The 22,009-nt window shown below is 52.6% G+C and overlaps 1 protein-coding gene across 3 annotated transcripts in view; it reads left to right on the top strand.

Annotated features, from left to right (window-relative positions):
• Positions 1-22,009, top strand: part of TMEM104 (transmembrane protein 104) — a 39,278-nt gene that overhangs the window by 14,671 nt on the left and 2,598 nt on the right. For all 3 annotated transcript variants that reach the window (XM_054082997.1, XM_054082995.1, XM_054082996.1), the window contains exon 9: positions 11,708-11,801. In XM_054082997.1, coding sequence (XP_053938972.1) covers positions 11,708-11,801 — 94 coding nt within the window. The remainder of the gene's footprint in view (positions 1-11,707; positions 11,802-22,009) is intronic.

Genomic DNA, 22,009 nt, shown 5'->3' with positions numbered 1-22,009 from the left:
TTGCTGTGGCAGGAGAGGAATTAGTACTGCGTTAAGCATAAATATCTGTAGCCCAAACTGTTTGTTACAGGTGCCTCTGAAATACAGCTTCGCTTGGCGCAAAGCCCAGCCTCCGGGGCTGATTGGAGTCTTCTCATGCCTCTCTCCTAGTCAGCTTCCAAAAAGTAAGGTCAGTTAAGTTGCTGCTTCGCTCTGAAGTGGTTGAAGAAGGACAGGAGCCAAGTTCGTTTAAAATAGATGGTGTCTGGGTGTGGGACGGGAAGGCAGCTCTCAATGGGTTTGTATTGTGCAACTAATAAGGCTGCAATTGGCAGGCAGCCTCGTTAATATGGCATAAATCCTGCCTCCTTCATCCCGGTCCATTCCTCTGCTGTGGTCTTGTCAATAAATCCTTTCGATTGCTCACTCCTCATCTGCCAGTGACACAAACCGGCTCTATTGGAGTTTCCCACACCCCTTATGATTCCTAAGGCAAAGGGAGCTTCAAACAATAACTACCCTTGCAAATAAGAGGCTTCTCCTGACTTGCGGTGTTGTGCAAGTGGTATATAAACTCGGACTGGTGAGCGAAGAGCTGGAGCTCAGTCTCTGCAGTGGGATTTTTCTTACTTTGCCTGTAACTGATTGCATTTTGAGTAAAAGAAACATCAGCCACAGGGGACGGCTCCGCACGGCAGGGCTGGGTGGGAATCAGCCCTTGGTACCATAGGGGAGCAATGACAAGGCCAGGGACTGAAGCAACTAAGTTTGAGGGATTAGCTTGTTTCTTTTCACAGGAAAATCAATAGTGCAGGAGACTGGAATGTGTTTTCTGCACAGAGCTGTCTGCTTACTTCATGATGAGAAGTGTTTTTTCCTTAAGCGGAGCTTGGGTTGCACTGTCACTTGGAATGAGAGTGTCATAAAGTGGCTTGTGTTGGAAGAGACCTCCAAGCCCATCCAGTCCCACCCCTGCCATGGGCAGGGACACCTCCCACTGGATCAGGGGCTCCGAGCCCCATCCAATCCGGTCTTGAACCCCTCCAGGGATGGGGCACCACCACTGCTCTGGGCACCCTGGGCCAGAGCCTCCCTGCCCACACAGCAAAACATTTCTCCTCAAGATCTCATCTCAATCTCCCCTCTTTCAGCAGAAAACCATTCCCCTCATCCTTTCCCTGCCCTCCCTGATCCAGAGCCCCTCCCCAGCTTTCCTGGTGTCCCTTTCCGTATTGGAAGCTGCTCTAAGATCTCCTCGCAGCCTTCTCTTCTTCAGGCTCAACAACCCCAACTCTCTCAGCCTGTCTTTGTACGGGAGGTGTTCCAGCCCTTGGATCATCTCTGTGGCCTCCTCTGGACCTGGACACAGCTTTTGAAGGGCCAACCCTTCCCGCATCCCCTCCAGCTGTGTGGGAGGGCAGGGTGCGGTGCTGCTGGCCGCGTGCCTGGCCAGATGTTCTGCAGGCACTACTGGTGCTCAAGAGCATCAGGGTGGCTGCTGTGATGGGCAGAGGCTCAGATGTGCTCGGCCTCCCTGCAGGAGAGCGTCCTGCATGCTTTGCTGCCTGTTTTTTCTCAAGTGCTGATGGATGGTGGGCATGAACTTTGGAAGCAAGCCAGCCAAACCCATGGAGTAAAGCAGCAGCTCTAGGTATGTCTCTGCTTTTGTGTTCTTCCTGCAGTTCTGAGCTCACCAGCTCTGTTTGTTGGGCTCCAACTGCAGCCCCTGCTGCCCGACAGCCTCCCAGGCGAGGCTGAGGAGCCAGGCTGCTGCTCTTCCTAAATAAAGCTGTCCTTGGAGTAAGGTCACTTGGGCATCAGGCACCGAAGCTGACGCTGTTCTCTCTCGATACTGAGAACCAAGGCAGGGGTTGGAACTGATGTCTGTCTGTGATCACTCCTGTGCTGCACGAGTCGTAAAGGTTTAAAAGGGCCTTTTACAATTCCCGTCCTGCCCTGGGCTGTTCCAGCAGACTTGCGGATCTTTCACTTCTGGAACACCTTTGTGGAAAATAGGTAATAAATGCGTTTCCTCTGGGCAGGCTTATTTGTACAGTGCTGGTGTCGGCATCCCAGAATCCAGGATCGGAGATACCAGCACTGGGAGACGCTGTGTGAGCCATTTTCCCAATAGCCGATTTGTGTGGGGCTTTAACACTGGTTCTGTTTTTAAACAGAGCTCTGACCTTGCTGCCTGCCTGATTCGCGTCAGCGTTTTCATCGAGTCAGACAGCAGCCTTGCTCTCTCCTCCCCTGAAATTATCATCAGTTCCTCCATGTCCAGGTGCAAAGCGCCCGGGCGGCAGAGCGGGGCAGCAGTGCTGCTCAGAGCATCTCCAGAGGCGGTGACGGAGAGAGCCCTGGGCAGACCCGTGTCTCTTTCTAGTCCTAAATAAGTCTGCAACTTCTGAACATCCTCCTAAATTGCGCTCCGTGTCGGGGTGAGATCACTGATGCTTTTATCCTAAAATATGTATTTTTGGACGACATCAGCAAATCCCACACATGGCTCCTGCTTCTGTAAGCAGGACTATAAATACGAATAATGCAGCTGGGATTTATCTTGTACGCTGGGGTCGGTGTAATGCTCTCAGGCAGAACTTATCCCTCGTGCCTGTTGCACCAGTTTGGTGTGCGGGGAAGGCAGAGCGGAGGCTGGGAGCGGGCAGGCTCCCTGCCAGCCTCAGGCTACACAGCTTTATCTCTCACTTCTGTGCTGTTGCAGAGTAGTTACAGAGTGTGCGATGGTTTCTTTCCCTTCAGGTAACTCCTGCCTGGCTCAGGGAATGGGGTAGCGCTGTCCTTGAAAACGTATCCTCCAGGCAGCGGAAGAGCAGCGAGAAACTCAGCTGAGAAGTTTGTAGGGAAGGAATAACGGCTCGATGGTGGAGACAGTGTTTGTGTTGTGGCAGGCACAGGGTCGGTGGCCATCCGGAGCCTTGCTGGACCCAAGGCCCTCCTTAGCAGCTGATTGCTGATGTGTTTGCCAGACCCTCTGTGCATCCATGCTGGTCCCTGTCTCCTCGCTTCCTGCTGTCCAACCTGGGGGCTTTTGTATCGTAGAATCATGGAATCGTTTGGTTGGAAAAGCTCTTTGAGATCATTGAATCCAACCGTACCTGTCCAGTACTAAACTATCCCCGATGAGCATCTCATCTACCCATCTCTTAAATGATGATACCTTCACGTTTGGTTGCAGGGAACTTGTTAATCTCTTGTAGCACGCTGATATAGTAAAAGGGAGACATGGGCTGACCCTGAAGGTGTTAGGAAGGAGGAAGGCTCTGTTCCATAGCCTGGGGAGGATTCAGCCAGACTTGGCTCTGGAGCTCCTCTGCTGTCCTTCCAAGTATCCCAAACCAAGTGTTTGGCTCTCCTGCACCTCCACTCTGCTGCTTCCCTCCTGCGTGTTCAGATGCAATTAGGAGATGCGATATAAGAAGGAGCCAGGGGTCAAGGAGGCGGTAAAGTGATTACAAGATGCTGCAAACGGCTGTGCCATAAATACTCCGATGATGAAAAATTAGCTGCCCGTCACCTCGGGACTATTGCTGGCCTCCATCTTTCGCTTGTGAGAGATGATAATGGAAGCGTATTTACCCCAGAGAGTGCAAGCTTGCTGCTGGCTGGCATCCTGCGCACCCCAGCTGTGCCAGGGACTGCAATCCTCGCACCAAATGACTTTCTGAAAACATTTTATGCCTGAATTTCTTCACTTGAAGTGGAGGAAGAACTCTTTCTCCAGGGCGTTCTTTCCAAAGTGGAAAGTTCCTGCTGCTCAGAGCTGGGCCAGCTCCAGAAATGGCCAGCGGCCCTGGGTCAGCGTGGGGAGCTCTGGTGCTGCCTCCCTATCCGTGTGCTGCTTTGGCCGTCTCTTCCCAGAGCTGCACGCGGAGGCTGCTCCGTTGCTGCTGCTCCTTGCTGTGTTGGATGCCCAGCAAGACCATAGCTTGCGGTGGCATCAGCCGGGACGAGCACACGTGTTTTGTGGAAGGGCAGTCAAATGCAGGCTGCTGTCAGCCGGTGCTGGACCGGATGGAACCTTTGAAAATCATGCTTAGATCCACTAAACTAAGGAGCTTTGGAGGTGCAGAGCTGCTTTTCATGTCTTGCAGGTCATTTGGAAGCAGCACAAGAGGCAGCACCCAGCACAGTGGGTGCCAGGGGTGAAATGCCCTTTGTTCGCTGGCAAGAACTGCCCGGCAGCAGCCGAGGATTTGGTTCCTGGGGCGTTCTTGTACCCTGCCTTGTGGTGCTGGGGAGGGAGGCAGGTGAGGGCTGCTTGGTGCCTCCTGGGAGGCAGGACAAGAACACTCTGCCGGGTGTCCCGAGAGCAGCACATTCATTACCGGAGCTGCTGTGGCAGCAGACGCCTGCTGCACTCAAAGCATAACTGCCCTTGTTTCTTTATCTATAAATATTCCTTGCGGGCTGTCTGGCAGTTGCATCCTTTCTTCGTTGTGACTTCCTGGCTCTGCGGGGGATCTGGAGGTTCAAATACCTCTTGCCTCTGCGCTCCTTTGAGCAGTCCTTGTCCTGGTGCTGGGTTATCTCTTTTCAACCAACTCCGAGCTGTGTAATCGCTTGTCTGCTGATAACTTGCTGCCTATCAGCACGGCCTGTGCTGCTGCTCTGCCTCCAGCCTTGAGAGGCTGGGGATCTTCAGCTTTATTTTTTCCCCCAGCTCTCTGAAAAATCTCCTTTCTGAGCAGTCAGGCTCCTTTCTGTGTTTATATTTGCACTGCCCGCTGCAAGGGGTGAAGCGTTAGCAGCGAAGGCTTGGATCGCCGCCCTCGCTGCTGTGCCATCTGGCTCTCTAGCTTGAGATATGAGCTCATGCAGGAGGAAAACCTGGCCCTGTCACCCTGGTGAAGAGGAGGGGAGGTGGCAGAGGGGCACCACGAGGCTCTCGAGACCCTTTTCCCTTGGTGTGTTTTAGCTGAGAAGCGCTGCAGCCCAGCACGAGCAGCTGGAGCCCGGCACTCCCAGAGGCTGCGGGTGGGCTCTGCTGTAGCCGCAGGTATCTCTGAAGTGTTATAAAGCTCTGCTCTCTTTATCGAGGAGTCCTAAATGGGAGTGGGGAAAGCACCTTGGAGTTAGTACTTCTCTCCAAAGTCGGCCTTAAAAATTCCCTGAGGATGTGAACAGGGACACCAGTTCCTAAGAACCTGTTCTACTGAGGAACCATAGAATTGATTGGTTGGAAAAGACCTTTGAGATCATCGAGTCCAACCATCCCTGTCTACTACTAAACCACCCCTGAGCACCTCATCCACCCGTCTTTTAAATCCCCCCAGGGATGGGGACTCCACCACCTGCTAGGCAGCCTCTGCCAGTGCTGAGAGCTGTTATAACACTTGTTCTCCAGCCCTTTTCTTTATGTGCTTCAGCCCCTCCATGTCCTTCTGAAGAAGATGGGTCTGATTCAAGCTTCCAACCTGGGATCGAACTTCTGACCTGTGTTGATGCTGGTAAATCCCATTTTGCTTTTTGAGTTGTTTTTTTTACCTTAGATGTCTCTAAATGCACTTTGGAGGAGAGCAGGAACAGTGGTGGGAAGAGAGCCCGCAGTCCGTGGCTCTCCTGGCATCTTGTTCGATCTCTGGTTTTTGTTGTATTGCTGCGTCTGTCCCTTCCAGTGCTGATCTGGGTTATGAAATAGCTCTGAGCTCAGGGATGCCTTGCGGAAGCAGAGCTGGTGTCAGAATTGCCGCTCCTGACAGCGTGTACAAAAGGTTCGTCTTGGGTCTGAGCACGGAGTCAAACAACGCTTCCTCTGGGAGGTGCTGGTTCAGTAGAGTTTGTGTCTGCCTCTCCGTATCTTTGCTCTGGGAATGCTGCAAACCCGTAGTGCTCTATAAAGCGCTCAGCTCTCAGCTTTCCAGCCAGGGTGCCCAAGTCCTCCATTGAACCGGGAACCTTCTCTCTAAATGCCAGCTCGCTCTCGTTAGGGTGGGGTCGTTTGCTGCGTGGGCTTTTAGGAGAGAGCTGCTGTTGCTAAACAGCTGGGAAATCTAAACATCGGTGTCTGCAGCGGTGGAGCTGATGCTGTCCTGAGATGAAGTTTATGTGAGATGGTGGCGCTTCTGTCGAGGGGAGGCCAGAGCCTCCAAGGAAGGATTTGGTTTGGGATGAGTTCTGGTTCTGAATGAGGGTGAGGAAGGCTTGGAGGAGAAAGAGCAGGAGAAAACGAAGAGTGTTTGGGGCCTCAAGAAGTGGTTGGGGCGTCAGAATTGTGGCCAGCAGGGTCAGCAGCCCCTGGGGAGGGGCTCTTGATCAGGGAGTGCAGGGGGAGGACGAAGGGAACGGTTTGGAGCTGCAAGAGGGGAGATTGAGATGAGATCTTAGGGAGAAATGTTTCGCTGTGAGGGTGAGGAGGCCCTGGCCCAGGTTGCCCAGAGCAGTGGTGGCTGCCCCATCCCTGGAGGGGTTCCAGGCCAGGTTGGATGGGGCTTGGAGCCCCTGATCCAGCGGGAGGTGTCCCTGCCCATGGCAGGGGTGGGACTGGATGGGCTCTGAGGTCCCTTCCAACCCAAACCATTCCATGGCTCTGTGATTCTCCGTTTAAGAAAAGAGCAGCGCAACATCTTCACCATCTTCCTATTCCAACTATGAGATCCTTGCCCTGCTGTCTGACAGCCATTAACGTTGCGCTGCTAGGAGAGCCCTGTGCCACACAAATGTGTTTGTTCAGGAACTCTCAAACTCTTCTTGCTCTGCTCCCAGAGCAGCTGCTGCACTGACCGAGCTCCATCTTCCTGGTCTCACCTTGCTCAGGTCAATACCCTGCTCCTACCCAACCTGTCTGAAAGTGTTGAATTCTCTACTCAGTGAGTGCCAGAGACAGATGCAGTGTTTACGGATGAGTTTCTGGAGCATGAAAACAAGTGAGTTCTGATGACAGTTAGGAATGAGGCTGTTTTTCGGATGGTCCTGTTGCAAATGGATGCAGGCGCTGGCCATGATGCTGTATCTGCTGCATCTGATCCGTGAGGCAGCTGCGGTCGGGGCTGTAATTGTTCTTCCTGAGCCTTGTTGGCTTTGCCTGCGAAAGCCGCATGCTGGGAAGCAGCTGAAAGCTATTGAGCTGTCCTGGTTCAGAGTGATGGATGGACCCTTCAGGTCTGTAAAGAACCTGTAGTCAATACAGCCCTCTGGCTGGCTTGGAGCACATACATATGGTCTGAGAGGCTCTTGGCGTTAGCTGGCCATCGCTAAGTGGTTGAGAGCTCTCTTGGTGGTCCTCTTGGCTACAACTAAGCTGATAAAACCGGCCAGATGTCCTATTAACACGTCATCTTTTGCTTTTTTGAGATAAGCCAATAAACAAGGTTATGTAACTGAGTTTTAACATAAGAGCTTTAATAGAATATACTTTTAGCAATATCTAAATCTATATAAAACGCATCCCAGGCAAGGGTAAGCCTCAGCTCGCTTCCCTCGGGGCAAGAAAGCTCAAGTTGACCAGCTTACTTTTCACCCTGAAATCCGGAGAGCTGGTGGTGCGGAGGCTGGGGAAGCTGTGTCGGCTGAGCAGCTGGCAAAGAGGGGCTCCCAGGCCTTGGTCCTGGACTGTTGTGGCCTGGCGTGGTGGGAGGAATAGATTTGAAGACACTCCCAGGGGCTCAGCGAGCTGGTCTCTCACTCGTGGCTCCTGCTAGGCTGCAGGGAGGAGAGTAATTCAGGGTGAGGAACTGCTGCCCTGTCCTCTGCACCTGCTGGCTTCTCATTTTCCGACTGGAAATGGCACTAAAAGAAAGAAAAATGTTGTTTTTAAGTCACTAACTGGGTCTTCATGCTGGTTTTCAGCATGGGAAAGGAAGGGAAAATAAAGGCTTTGGTGTCTGTGACATTTGGTGTCTGTGCGTGGGTCCCGCGTGCCCTCCGCAGCGAGCCTGGCTCTCCTCATCTAACAGAGGAGCTGGAAAGGAATTAGGGAGCCGCTCTTCATGGCCAGTTGTCTGCAAAAAACGCAGTCAAGGTTCCGCTCTGCCCTCCTGGGGGTATGAACAGATTTAATAGCTCTGATCCTCCTCCTGACCCGAGGGGACTTTGTTTAAGTTTAGCAATGAACCAGCCACGTGCGCCTGCTCTTTTCTAACAGGAACCCACTTAACTGTTAGAAGAATCTTTAATCAAAGCAGACGATGCTCCTTCTGCCTCAGGTTAATTTGCGGGAGCTCGGTAAGAGAGCTCTGAACTCCTAGGAAAGCTGTTGCTGGTTCCAGGGCTGAAGTGGAAGACTTGGGTGTGTTGGGCTCCCGGCAGGGCTGGCTGCATTTGCTGCGTGGGGTTTGGATTGCTCGGGTAATGAAGCACTTTGTGAATTATATCCCTCCAGGGGACACTTGAGCTTGGAAAACATCGGGTAGGAAGTTTAGCTGTGTGTTAGAGGTGCTTATTTGGGCTTGCTTTTTCCTTAGGGAGAAGTTATGGAGCTAATTAACTTAATGGGTTGGAGAAGCGTTCAGGTGTCTGGCGCAGTGGGGTGGAGAAAGGAGACAGCCTCCTCCGAAGCAGCACGGTCTCTTCTTATCCTTTTGAGGACGTGGTTTAAAATAGAATTCCTGGCCTGTGGATTCTCTGAGAGTTGGTGATGGGATTAGCTCTAATCTAGGGACTGAGTCCTCGCCCCTCGTGTCCTGGTTATCGGTGAGGAATGGATCCCTCTTTCCTGGCCTGTACTGAGTCCCACAGAGCTGAGCACAATGTCCCTTTGAAGTGGTGTTAATCTGGCTGTTTGATGTCTCCTTCTGCCCTGCCTTCCTCCTTCCAAGCAGCCCAGGGCACGCTGTGACTTCAGGTCCTAAAGCAGTTGGCACAAACCTCTGCAAACAGAGCAGCATCGTCTCCTTCCAGCCCCCAACCCACCATTCCTATCGATCTGTGCATACCCAGCTCGGTTCGCTAATGGGCGTCAAGTGGAGAAGGTAATACATTTCCATGGCATTGGAATTCATCTCTCACTTCCTTCCTTTGGACCAGCTCCAGGATCTTGTTAAGAACAGAAGATGCTGATCATGTTAAAGGATGGGAGGGGAACCTGACCGTGCAGGCATGATGACTTGTACCTCCTCCCCAAAGCCCACAGAGGAGGGGGAGATTTGAGAGTTGCTCAATGGATTTAGTTGTTTAGGATGCCTTGAGTGCTGGAGAATAACTGCGGGAAATGGAGTCTACTAGCCAGAAGAACTCCTGCTTCCTTAGCAGATGTTTGGGGGAGACCAAGGAGGAGACGCAAGTTCTTTGATGCTTTTCAGCATCTGAGCCCCAAATCCACCTTCACCCAGCCCATTCCTCACTGCTTAAGACAAATCCAGGTTTCAGACCCAGCCCCTTTGGCACCCAGCGATCTTGTGCCAATCCTCACCACGGTTTGAGATGCTGGTTCATCAGTTGGTTCTGGCACATTCCAGTTTGCAGAAGACCCTGTTCCTTGATCATCACCATCCTCCGTTCATCACTCTCTGTCCCAGTTCTTTCTGACACAGGAGCTTTGAAGGGAGGCTGTGCCGAGCAGCGCATGTGCTGAGAGGGGAGGGTGAAAGGCATTGGTCACAAACTTGATGACTCCCAGTTAAGAGTGCTGGCGTCTGCGTGGTTCACTCTGGACCCTTGACCTATGTCTCTCTCTCTACTCCAATGTTTCTTCAGCCCTTTGGGGTTTGTGTGCCAGCCCAGGATGGAGCAGCAGCTGTGGAGGGCAGGACAGGGGAGGGGAATGGGATTAGAAAAGAGGAACAAGAGGGGGAAGAGGAGGAAAAAAAAAGGCTTGTGACTGCCTGGTTTGCTCCTGTGTTAAAACTGGAAGTGTCTTAAGTAGTAAGTCTGGTTGAGTTCTTAATCTCGACGGTTATGCCTGTGGCATTGTATTCTGCATGGTTTTGGTCTTTCCTCCAACAATCCTCAATTGCTTCACAAATCTGAATTCCGCGTGTGCTTTCTGTTCCTTTTGGGGTTTTTTTGCAAGCAGAGAAAACAAGGCTTGGTGTAAATGATGGCCTCAGGTCAGAATATGTCTTGACCGAGCGATGCATGAAGCCAAGGGTTCTGTCCTCTGGCCCCCTTCTGGGTTTGCTTTGGTCGTCTGAGAATACTTGTGATGCGAGGCGTTTCCAATTTGCCTTGCAGATGTTCTGAAACTGTCTGAAAAAAGGTGTCTTGGGGTTGTGTGGTCTTAAAATAGCTTGGGTTCTGTCCTGTCGCTCGCTCAGCTGGGGTTGGCAGAGACCTGGAGGCTCACAGCCTGTCCTGCTGAGTCCCAGCTCTTCCTTCCCGGTGACACCTGCTTTTGGAACTGCGTTAAGAAGTCATGAAAAAGAGCAATGTGTAAATATTAATGGTGAATATTTGTCTTTGGGGTGCTCAGCGAGCTGTTCCTTGTGTGCTGTGGCTTTCCAGGTACTGTTTGCTCACAGCCTTTGGCCCTGTTGGTGTGACCCTACCCTGCTCCATCCCATGGGTCACGGGCAGAGCTGTCTCCTCTAACACTTCCCTGTCACAAGCAGCTTCTCTGCATTCACAGTCAGACCCAGCCAAGAGCTCTTCTCTTCCTGCAGCTAAGCCTTTCCTTTTCCCTGTCCGGAGGAGGTTGGGCTCGGCTGTGATGAGAGGGGATGGTGTGGCACAGGACGCCGCTCCTCCAGGCCGGGGCTGAAGCCATGGTTGCCTGGTGTGCCAGGGGAAACTCGCGTGGGGACCTGCAGAGTCCTCATTTCCAGCGTTGTTGGATGTGTTTTGCAACACAGCTGATGGAGATGCAACAGTCTGGGGCTGCATCGTCTTTGGCAGTGCCTTGATTTCCACACTGAAGGAAGCTCTTTCTGATGAGTATCAGGAGGAGGTTGTGGAGAGGTGGGTGCTGGTCTCTGCTTCAAAGTGAAAAGGGACAGGATGTGAGGAAATGGTCTCAGGTTGCACCAGGGGGGGTTAGGTTGGAAATTAGGAATAATTTCTTTAACCAAAAGAGTGGTGAAGCCTTGGCAGAGGCTGCCCCGGGCAGTGATGGGGTCTCCATCCCCAGAGGGGTTCACAAAGCAGGCAGATGTGGCACTTGGGGACATGGTTTAGCAGGCACGGTGGGGTTGGGCTGACGGTTGAACTGGATGAGCTGAGAGGGCTTTTCCAGCCTCAATGATTCTGTGATTCTCTCTCTGATTCCCCGCCTCACTTTGCGCAGGTTTTCAGCTTCCAGGTTAACATCTTCGCTGTTATGGTGTCGCTTTCTGCTGTAAAACAAGCGACTGAAAGTGTGGGGAAAACTGTTGCGGGCAGCCCGTTGCTGTCAAGACTGGACCACCCTGAAGCTGCCCCATCAATGTTAATGCAAGCAGACTGGTCATGGCTATTGCTCTCCGGACCTAAACTGAGCGTGTGCCCAGACAAAGAGGCCACCGTTTAATATTTAATGTTCCGTAAAGCTGCACCGAGAGCTGCTGCTGCAATGTGTCAGTAAGGCATGCTGGAGCAGTGATAGCGAGCGGCTGGGAGCCAAGAGGGTCCTGGGCTCTGCTGCTGCCCGAGGCGTGTTCTTTGATACCGAGCAGCTCGCTTGACCCTCTGTGTCTCAGCCAACTTAACTGTAAAATTCAGCGGTGAGGAAAGCTCCAGGACAGATGGTGGTGGCTGGAGCTGGGCTTCCAAGGCGAGCTTTGCTGTACTGATAAATCTGCCTCACTAGCAGAGTTTCTGGGTTTTAACCTGATGTCTGTTTTTGTTGTCCTTCCAGGCAGCCTTCACTCTCCTCCTGGGTCCTTTCACCTTCTTCAATGTGCAGAAGACCAAGTATCTCCAAATCATGACGTCCCTCATGAGGTGGATAGGTGAGTCTGGGCAAAGTCTGGGCCACCTCTTTGCCGGATACACGCTAGCAGTGTATCTTCTTGGTGAGATACTCTTGTTTGGAAGCAAGGGTGTGTCCAAACAACCTCTTTGATGAGGATTGTCCAGGCCTGATAAATCTTTGAGGAACAGGATTTTTGCTCTAGGATGAAATTTCTGATTAAAAAGAACAAATTGTTCTCAATCAGACGTGAGCTGGTGGATGAGGTTTTAATCTGGTTTGTGCGAGAGGCAGAAGGGATTTGGAGGAGTCTCCTGCGTGGGGGCCAACTGTGATACCCACCTATTGCTACTCAGCAGTGGGTTTCTCATTCTCTCAGCATGTGTATGACACACTTTGAACAGTCTTTGTTTTGATCCGAGAACAAAAGTCACCTCTGTCAGGCTTCTTATCTTTTTATCATCTGTTGCATTATTTTTCCCCTGGGTTTTGTCTTAGCGTAGGATGCGCTGTGTTGGAAACCCCCAAACCAACATGTGTTGGTCTTGGGAAGTCCCGCTCTCCTGAGTTCTTTCTAGAATCTTAGTACCAAGCCCTTCTGGGCAGACAGATAATTCCTTACGGGAAATGAGACATCACTGCTATTTTTTGCTGTGCCTTTGTCATCCAGAGATGCAGCTGCCTCGCATCTGGCTTGTACGTGTACGTGCCCTCAGCGGCTGGGTTGAGGAGGCTCCTGTTGAGTCTTGTCATGCTTTGTGTAACCCTGGCAGATATCACTGATACCAGAGCTAACAGAGAGGGTGTAACAGCGCCAGCAGCGTTTCTGCAGGTTCACGGTCTCCTGGTTCATGGGTCCAGGCTGTTCAAGCGCAGAATATGCTCTGTATATGCCTCTCACTCTTCTGGCACGGGAAGGAAAGCTGATTCTCAGACTGTTTCCTATGGTGCACAGACGCCTGACCTGACTCCAGCTGGGTCCCGTCCCTTTGTGTGAATCCAAAGGCCTGGGGCCCTGTGTGGGAGTGGCTGACGGTCACTGTGGAGAACAGAGATCCTCTGGTCCGGGGAACATTTGAGACTTGAGACGGGGTTAAGCAGCCATCACCCAGGAAAATGAGGTTGGATTTTAAGCCCTTCAAGTCTCAGATGCTGAACAGCTTGAGTTAACGAATCCTGACCTTGGATGGTGTGAAAATTCTAAATGCTTGTTTTTTCCCTTTTGTTGTCTGAGCACATGAAAGGTTCGAAAGCCCCCATATTCTTCAGAGAAAGAGGTTATCTCGTTAGCGGGAATTAGAGGAAGTTGGGTTTTTAAAATGAAAGCCTAATCTCAGCTCGGTTTGCTGGCCTATCTCCAACTCCCCTGTCGCCCATCCCTGGTGAAGACATCAGTCAGACCTCATCCTGTCTCTGTGACAACCTGACGCCTGCCTGATCTGCCGTTGCTTTCCCTTCAGCCGGCTCCTTCCAGCGTGAGGATTGTTAAACCTTGGCAAAAAGGCAGAACCGCTTCTCTTTTTCATCGCATGATGGAGAGGGGCAAAGGCAGAGCTTGGAGAAGTGCAGGGGGAAATTCATGCTTTAGCCTGATTGATTCCTGCGTCAGCACGCGGGGGAACAGCGGCCTCGGGTAATGATATTTAATGGCCCTGACAGCACCTCCGTGGCTACTTAGAGCAACGGATTCCGTATGTGTACAGTGAGGGATGGATTTATTAGGGAAGATGATTTATCAAGCAGCTGTGTGATGCAGGGAACAGAGAAGAGCTCCTGCTGCAGATTCCAGGATCAGGATGGATCCCGAATTGCTTAGATTTATGAACTTGGCTTCTCCTGTGTCCTCACGTCACTGTTGTCCTCTCTTCCAAAAGCAGCTGAGAGTTAAACAGGGTTTGGTCTTTTGTTGGTGCTCAGAGAGCTGAGATCCTACAGAACGGTCTTGGCTGGTGGTTTGCGGTCTCTTGAACGGTTCCTGCTGAATGCTATGGTCTGTGCCTTTCCTTCACCTCCCTTTAGCTGGTTTTAACCATGTGGTTCCCCTCCTGCAGAGTGCTCGGAGCTGCCAGCCTGCCTGCCGGCTCTGCTGGGTACAAGCTTCCCACCCGGACAGTGGCCAATCGCCTTCCCTGTGCCCACAGGTCCCATGCGGATGGGAAACTGCCCCATGCTTTGCATTGTGATTTGAAAATTCGCTCTTGTTCGAGCTGGAGGCCAGTGCGGGCTCTGCAGGGCTCTGCAGGGCGCCTGCGGCGGCGCCCGCGGTGGCCCCTATCCCAGCGTGGTGGAAAGCCCCGGGCCTGCGGAGCGGAGCGGGGTGGCCGGCGTGGGGCTGCGCTGCCCCAGGAACTGGCAGTTCAGCTGACAGCGCTGAGCGGATGCTTCTTGGCAGCAGGGAGACCTCGCTGCGTGTGAAGGTCATTTCTGCTGGTGTTTGTAACAGCGTCAGCCTTGCCTTTGAAAGTTGTTTTCCCTCTTTCTCCTGATCCAAGTGATAATCAAATGTCACCAGCCCCCTTTCCAGAGCCTCTGCTCATTGCAAGCAGCACATTGGCTAATGAAGCCAACAGCAGTCCCTTTCCACACTTCATGGACAAGGAAAATCTCATTCTGTCACTGAAAAATAGTCTTGAGCAGTGGGAACTGGTGGCAGGGAGGGGCTCCCCAAGCCACTGGCCCTTGGCCACCGTCTGAAGAGCAGCAGCTCCAGTCCTTGGCTGCAAAGCCGGTTGGCACCTCGCGTGGGTGAGTGTCAGCAGTTAAATTCAGGGCAGAGATTGGAGCAAGGTTCTTGGAACAGGTGTGTCCTGCTAAGATGGAACCAACTAAGCCATCAATAACTTAGAGCTGGTCATATTTTCAGTTCTGTTGTTTGGACTTCAGGCCCTTTTTTCCCTGGAAGGTTTAAATCTGGTGGCGATGGATTGCTCCCTAAAGACATGTGAATATCTAGCTGGGTTTTTTTGCCCTCCTTTCTCCAATCCTGATCGAGCGGATGGTGTTTGGAGGACACAGCACCGTCAAAGGGACTGAGCCAGGCAGGTCCGATGCACGGCTCAAAGCAGAGGGGACACAGCTCGCTGGGGTCCAGCCCTGCCTCGTTATTATTGGATAACAGTGGATAATAACTGTCTAGCAGCGTCATGGACAAGGATATGGATTAGAAAGATAACAGAAGGACAGGGCTTGGTGGAGCTCAGCAGCAAACATTGGACTATTGTGTATTAAGCAGTTAACCCGATTAATCGCAGCCTGTTGCAGCCTGAGATGCCCAGCTCTGTAGGTGAAGACAGTTGGCTTTAAAGACATTGGTAGCATGATTATCACTGCTGTTATCAAATAGTCTCTGGCAAATGTTCCCTGGCAGCTCCCACGTGGGACGTTTGCTCTGTGTGCTGCTCTGGATGCTGTATTGCAGTTATTAGAAAGTATTGTATTTTAATAAAGAGACGTTTTATTGAGGAATAAACTCCTGCGTGCGGTTGCTGCAGGCTCAGTTCTCTCCCTGTAGCACAGGCGGATCACACCACCTCAGCTCAAGTCTCCGCAGCCCCAGGGCAGATCACCCCCACCCCTTGCAGTTACAGGCCTGGAAATCAAGTCTCTCCCTTAGCTCTTTCCACTGACCGGTGAGGCGGAGGGGAAAGGGGCAGGAGAGCCAGCAGGTGTGTGTTAGAGAGGGCGTGGGACTCCAACTGTAGATCAAGACTGTTGCACGTTCATTCTGAGCTTCTTCAAGAAAGTTACTTCGTGTTCTTGTGTCCCTTTTGGAGCAGAGAAAGCAGCTGCCTGAGCCCAGGGTAAATAATTCAGGAAGAGAAGTGAATATATTTATGAAGAGTTAGTTAAAAGGCTGTGCTTCTGTCATGCCTGCTTCCAGACTTGGCGGCTGAGGAGCTCATTTCAGGGCTGGTTGTGGGGGGCAGTGGGGTGAGGCAGTGCCTGTGTGAGCGAAAGAGCTTCATTAGCTCGGGATGCAGATGGGGAGTGACGTGCGTCGCTGGACAGGACCGTGACATCCTGCCTGATGAGCTGACGGTCCTGAGAAGAGCGCTTTATCCGGGCAGCAGAAGGCGAACCAATGGGTCTGAGAGCTGGAGAAGGGGAGCTGAGAACGTAAGGACGCAGGGAGCCCTGCAAGGGGGTCTGGGCCGTGGTGCTCACGGGTGGGCGTGCGGCACGCAGCTGCCCTACTCGCAGAAGAGTGAATTCTGACACGAAGAGAAGCGACTGTCAAAGCTGATATCCCAAGCCAACAGCAGAGCCCAGAGCCGTTGATTGCAGAGGCTTTATGGTGCTTCTGCCAAAGGTGACCGGCGGGGAGAGGACAATAAACTACACGGGTAATTTTCCACCAGAAGCAAACAAGCCTTGCTGGCTGTTCTTTCCTTCCCATATGTTGAGGTAAAGCAGCTGTGATAAACACCAGAGCACAGAGCTGTTTTTCTCCCAGTGAGCCGTTCCGGGTGTGCAGGTGTCTGCGAGGACCGGGCTGAGAGGGGCAGCTCTGCTGGTTTCACAGGGTTGGTACCACAGCAGGGGAGGCTACTCGTAAATCATGGTTATCACTTAGGAAACCAAGCCCCAGATGATGAAGAAAAGCAGGGAGATGATGCCTTTGCAGCAGAGAAGCCCTGCTGAACCGCTTCTGGCAGCCAAAAAAGTCATGGTGGTTCTTTATGATAAAGTTGCCCTTTGTGAGCGGAGCGGGCTCTGCCTGGCCCGAGGCCCCGGCAGCGGCAGTGTCCGAGGCGGTTGCAGCAGGAGCCAAACCTGGCAGAGCGGGTGGGATGGCAAGGGAAGTGGAAGTGCCCAGGAGGCTCTTTCTTGCCTTCCTGATAAGCTGCATCCCACTTCTGTGATCTTATCTCGCCCAGCGGGTGGCTGTGGTTCCCTGCTGTGCAGACCCTGCCTTCGGCTTTGGGCGGGGAGGGTGGCACTGTCCCTGCTCTCTGTTAGAGGGAGAACCACGCTCTGCCCCACAACTTCTGCTCATCCCTTTCTTCTGGGAAGCAGTTCCCCTCCTCTTCTTCTGACATCTCTCTCCAGGGAATTGCTGTCTTATATGAACATATCCATCTCCGCCTCAGTCTCTGCACTCATAAATCCTTCATCTTCCTAGAGACGGTGCTTTAGGCTGTGTTGTTGAAGAAGCTGATCCTTAACCACCCCAGCTTCCACATCTAATGGAGAAAACCTGGTTTCCATGTCCCCTCTGTCATTTCATACAGAAACCTCCTCTGAAGGTCAGAGAGATTCATCAGTTGCTGCTCTGGAACTTACGGGGAGCTGGAGGTGATGAACAAGGGATGGAGCGTAGCTTTGGCAGGAAAAATGGGCAACTGAGTTTTGAGTTTAAGAATCCTGTCTTAATTTCAGATGCTTTGTGCTGCCAGCATGGTGAACTCAGCCGTGCTTTAACGCTTCAAATGCCACAGCATCCGTAATGCCTGGCAGTTCCAGAGTTGCAAGGGGCTCTTAAACTTGCTCAAAACACTGCTAGGAGGCAGCAGGCTCTGAGGGGAGCCACCAGCGTCCTGGGGAGACATCAGTGGGGAAGTAGACAACATGAGTGTTGGGTGGGGACGCAGAAGACAGGGCTGTCTTGATGTGGTGCTGTGCTGTTCGGTGTGTACAGAGCAAATGCTCTTGCTTTTACGCCCTCTCTCCTGAAAGAGCTGCCTAATGTTATACTAAATGAGATCTCTTCCTTTCTTTAGGAGTTGTCTGCTGTGTTTTGGCCTGATGGAGGATCAGGATTGAGGTTAAGGTGGGGAGAGTCTTCCTCCTTCCAAAAGGAATGGGCTCAGGAAGCTCATGGAAACACGCTCCTCTTGGAATCCATCAGGCCATTTAGTGCAGGAAAAGGGAAGCGAGTGGCATGCGCTGTGAAAGGGTGATTCATTATCATTATTTTCTGGCGTATTGATTCTCTGCTTCGACAAGGAAGCTCTGTCACGCAGTCGGTGACGGATGGCCCTGCCACAACCGCGTCGGGCATCTGCTCAGACAAATGGCTGTGGCGGGGGAGCAGCCAGGCGGGGGCCGCTCCGCTGCCTCCGGGATCCCGGGAAGGGCTGGCCGGCAGTGCGGTGATCGCCAGGCTCTCGGTGTGGAAGGAGGAATAGGAGTGGGAACAGGGTGGGAGAAGACGCAACTCGAGCTGTGGTGAGTGGGTGTGCAAGATCATTCTTCCTCTGTCTTTACCTTTCAGACTTGAGAAAGAGGGGAGATTGAGATGAGATCTTGGGCAGAAATGTTCTGCTGAGAGGGCGGGGAGGCCCTGGCCCAGGGTGCCCAGAGCAGCGGTGGCTGCCCCATCCCTGGAGGGGTTCCAGGCCAGGTTGGATGGGGCTCGGAGCCCCTGATCCAGTGGGAGGTGTCCCTGCCCGTGGCAGGGGTGGAACTGGATGGGCTGTGAGGTCCCTTCCAATGCAAACCATTCCATGGTTCTGTGACTTGTAACACGTAACCTTTGTTCTGTTTATATTTTTCTATAATAGCTCTTTTACTCATCCTGGTTTGATGCTGTCTGCCCTTATGCTTTCCAGAGGCAGTAAAACCATCCTTGTTTGAACTGGGACCAATGCTTTGATGGTCCTGAACCTGAGGGGAACATCTCCCTGGCCCTCCTTCCTGGGATCACAGAGATGTTACCCAGTGTCACGGTTCTGCAGAGCCTCACTTCTGAGCTTGCTTTCCCCATGACAACCCACCTCTTTCAGAATTCCATGTCAGCACAGCTCTCTCCTTGCTCTTTCCCACCATGGCTCAATTCAGTGTCTTCTCCATTATTTTCCACATGAGAGGCAGATGTGGGGCACCAGATGAAACATCTCAGAAGCATAGTGTCTCACCAGGGATGCAAGGGAGGGTGAAGCAGAAACTCATTCCGAGCACGAGGAATTCTTCCAGGAACCTGCCATGATGGGGAAAAGAAAAACGTGTTTCAGCCTTGGATGACTTTTGTTCTGTAATGGTTTTTCTGCAGAGATGAAGTTCCTGTACAAACCGACATTTTTCATTTACAAAAGTGTTTGCTCTGACTCTGCAAAACAATCCTTAAACTCGAAACGGCTAAATTATCTCCATTGCTGCTCTGCAGCTCTGTTATGCTTCTATCAAAGCCAACAAAAATGTGTTTTTCAATATCTCCAGACTCCTGTATTTTCCCAAAGTGTTCTTATTTGGTTGTGTGCTCATCCATATTCATCCTTCTTCCACCTGCAAGCACCATAGCAGAGCTGCCCTGGCTCTGAATCAACGGCTGCGTCAAGCAGAGCAGCCGGTGGGCACTGTCTGCAGGGTCTCTTTGTCCGAGAAGAGCCAGAGTTTGTTCCTCAAGGGGCGAGCGGAGAAGGGATTAATCAGGAATCTTTATGGCAGAGCCCCTTTTCTTTCCCCCCACAGCTTCACTTACATCCTGCAGTACGAAAGGTGTTCAAACCTCTAGAGAAGAGAGGATAGAAGAGTAGAAGTGTCCTCTGTGCCTGGTCGACTGTGAAGCCTCTAGGGGGTGTAGGGGTGCGGGGGGTGTTCGGAGTGTAATTGTAAAACAAGGTTTAGAACATAGTTTTGATGTTATTGTTTGATACCAACAATCCATGGTAGCATTGCTGTCCACCTTGCTTTGTGGCTCTGGCTGCTGTTGGTCATGGTATCTGCAGGTCTTCCGTCCGTGCAGTGTGGTGCTTATAGCCTCTGTCTTGTATGGAACAGGTTGAAGCTTTTTGATTATGAACCCATGTCTGAAGGCACCAGGGTCCTCATGGTGAAGGAACACTGTTGGACACACTGTGGGAGCTGTAGGTGGCTTGGAATAGCGTGGGGTGCCTGTGCCTTTGACCTGGTGTTCTGGGTGGAGGACGATGTGAGCAGGAGCTTTGTGTGTTCCTGCAGGTCCCTGAGCTGCCTCTTGTCTGCTCAAACTGCCTGTCAGTCAGCGTCTGTCATCTCCTTTTCATCGTGATCAATCATCCGGCATAATGAGGTTTCAGAGCTTCATTTCTGGGCTCACCTCCTCGCAGGGACAGGCAGATAAATCTGCGATGCAAATGTTTCAGCTCTCTGCTTCCAGGAGGGAGAGCGAACACAGCCGTCGGGGCAGAGCTGCTGATGGGGCTGGGGTTGTGCAGGGAGGTTTCCAGTTTGCCCAGCACCCCTCTCTCAAGGCTCCAGCATCGGCAGAGCAGCAGCGCGGGAGCAGGAGGAGCACAGCTTGCCGTGCTGGAAACAGAACCAGTGTAGATCTTAGCACTGACCATCACTCCCTGTGACTTCAATACATTTAATTTCTGTAAAAGATATTTAAGGAAAAACAAAAGCTATGAATTCAAGCTGGTTTAGCCAAAGAATTTAATCCATCATTTAGGGAATCTGCAGGAATTCTGTTCCTACAGTGCTCCCTGCCAGAGAAACCCTTGTCGGGGCCGAGGAGAGCCTGTGAGGCTCCAGCCGAAGAGATGCTCTGAGCCTACCAGCCTGGATGTTCCCCTGAACTGGTGCAGAAAAGGGGGTCTTGGGGCCCATGGCGAGTGAGCTGGGGAATGGAAATAGGCCACTCTGAGCAGAGCAGGTGGAGATTTACTGTCTGTGTGCGGTGGAAGAGGTGCCAGGCTGCAGCAGTTCCATCCAGTCCAGGCGCAGGAGCAGCTCCGGACCGCCTCTCCCACGTGAGAAGGAGAGGAACGGTGTCCGTGTATTTCCAGAGCTGCCTAACTCGGTTTGTCTGGTTGCTCAGGGCACCTTCTCCTCTTCTTTATAGCCTGGGCAGCCCTGGGGAGCGCAGCCAATGTCACATCACCTGGAACACAGCTCTTCCCGGCTATCTCGCTGTAGCAGATGTGGCTGGCGAGCATCTCCCCTCTGGGGAACAGTGGGGAGGCACAACAGCCGCGCCAGGGTCCGCAGCGCCCCTCGCTTGCTGCCTTGAGTGAAGGTGAGGGGAATTGTCCACTGTCAGAGGACCAATCTTGCTTTCCACAGCCCCCATGACTGCTCTGGGGAAGCCAACGGAGCCCAGCGCTCCCACGGTGGCCTGGGCCTCGTGCCGTGAGGGAATGGCTCTGCTGTCATCAGTCCAGTGTTCAGGGAGAGCTCACCCTGTCATGGGGAAGCAGTTGGAAGCGAGAGGTTTCCTGAGGCTGCTCGAAATGAAAGGCAGTGGCTTGGTAGAGGCTCCGCATGGAGCTGGTGTTCGCTGTGGGAGGAAGAGGAGGATTCCTGCGGGAGGAGACGCTGGGTTTCAGGGAGTGTGCAGGAGGCGATGCTCACGGAAGGTTAGTCTGGCCTCGCTGGGGACAGCAGAGGCCGTGTTCGCTGTCTGGTCTGTACCTGCTCTCGTCCTGTCCCTGGCAGGGTGTCCCAGCTCCAGCGTCCTGTGCTGGACACGGAGCGAGCCCCTGTCGCTGTGCCCCCAGCGCTGGCAGCCACAGGGCCGGGCGCTGCTCCAAATAATTCCTCCGTGTGTATATTTATGACATTCAGAGTTGTCCACAGCGGTAGTCTCAGCACTTTGTTGGCTTTTTCATTACTTGATAATTCATGGCTGTGCTCTGATGCTGCAGACAGCTCTGTGCCGGCCACAGCGGCCCATCCGATGCCATAGACAGCTCTGTGCTGGCCACAATGGCCCATCCGATGCCATAGACAGCTCTGTGCTGGCCACAATGGCCCATCCGATGCCATAGACAGCTCTGTGCTGGCCACAGTGGCCCATCCGATGCCATAGACAGCTCTGTGCTGGCCACAATGGCCCATCCGATGCCATAGACAGCTCTGTGCTGGCCACAATGGCCCATCTGATGCCGCAGACAGCTCTGCTGGCTGCAGTGGCCCATCCGATGCCAGTAGTGGGCTGTAAATCCTGCCGCTTGCTGCCCTGCCAGGCAGCTTTTCTCCCACTCCTTGTTATCTCCAGCAGCCGATGCTCACCTTGCCCAGGCTGATGTGATTGCTGTGACCCCAGAATCAGTTTTGTGCCGTGCTAGGGGCATCAGGCTAGCAGTGACTGCTCCTGGCTCACATTTCCACCAACAGAGTCAATAGGGCATCAGTCCCATCCCCGCGATTCATTTTTGTCCAAGCACATCACTTTTTGTGATAAGCTCTGTAAAATGTTTTTAGGCTTTGGCTTGACACCGGTGAAGGGTAGACAGGCAGACTCTGTGCCTAGAAGTGATGAATTTTAATAGCCATCTTGCAGCGCTGCTTCATTCCCTTCCAGACTGCTTTCTCCACCCTGGGATT

This window comes from Cuculus canorus, chromosome 18 (genome assembly GCF_017976375.1).
Source record: "Cuculus canorus isolate bCucCan1 chromosome 18, bCucCan1.pri, whole genome shotgun sequence".
Classification (NCBI taxonomy): domain Eukaryota; kingdom Metazoa; phylum Chordata; class Aves; order Cuculiformes; family Cuculidae; genus Cuculus; species Cuculus canorus.
The sequence above is the reverse complement of the archived record's forward strand: the minus strand, read 5'-3'. Positions and strand labels throughout refer to the sequence as shown.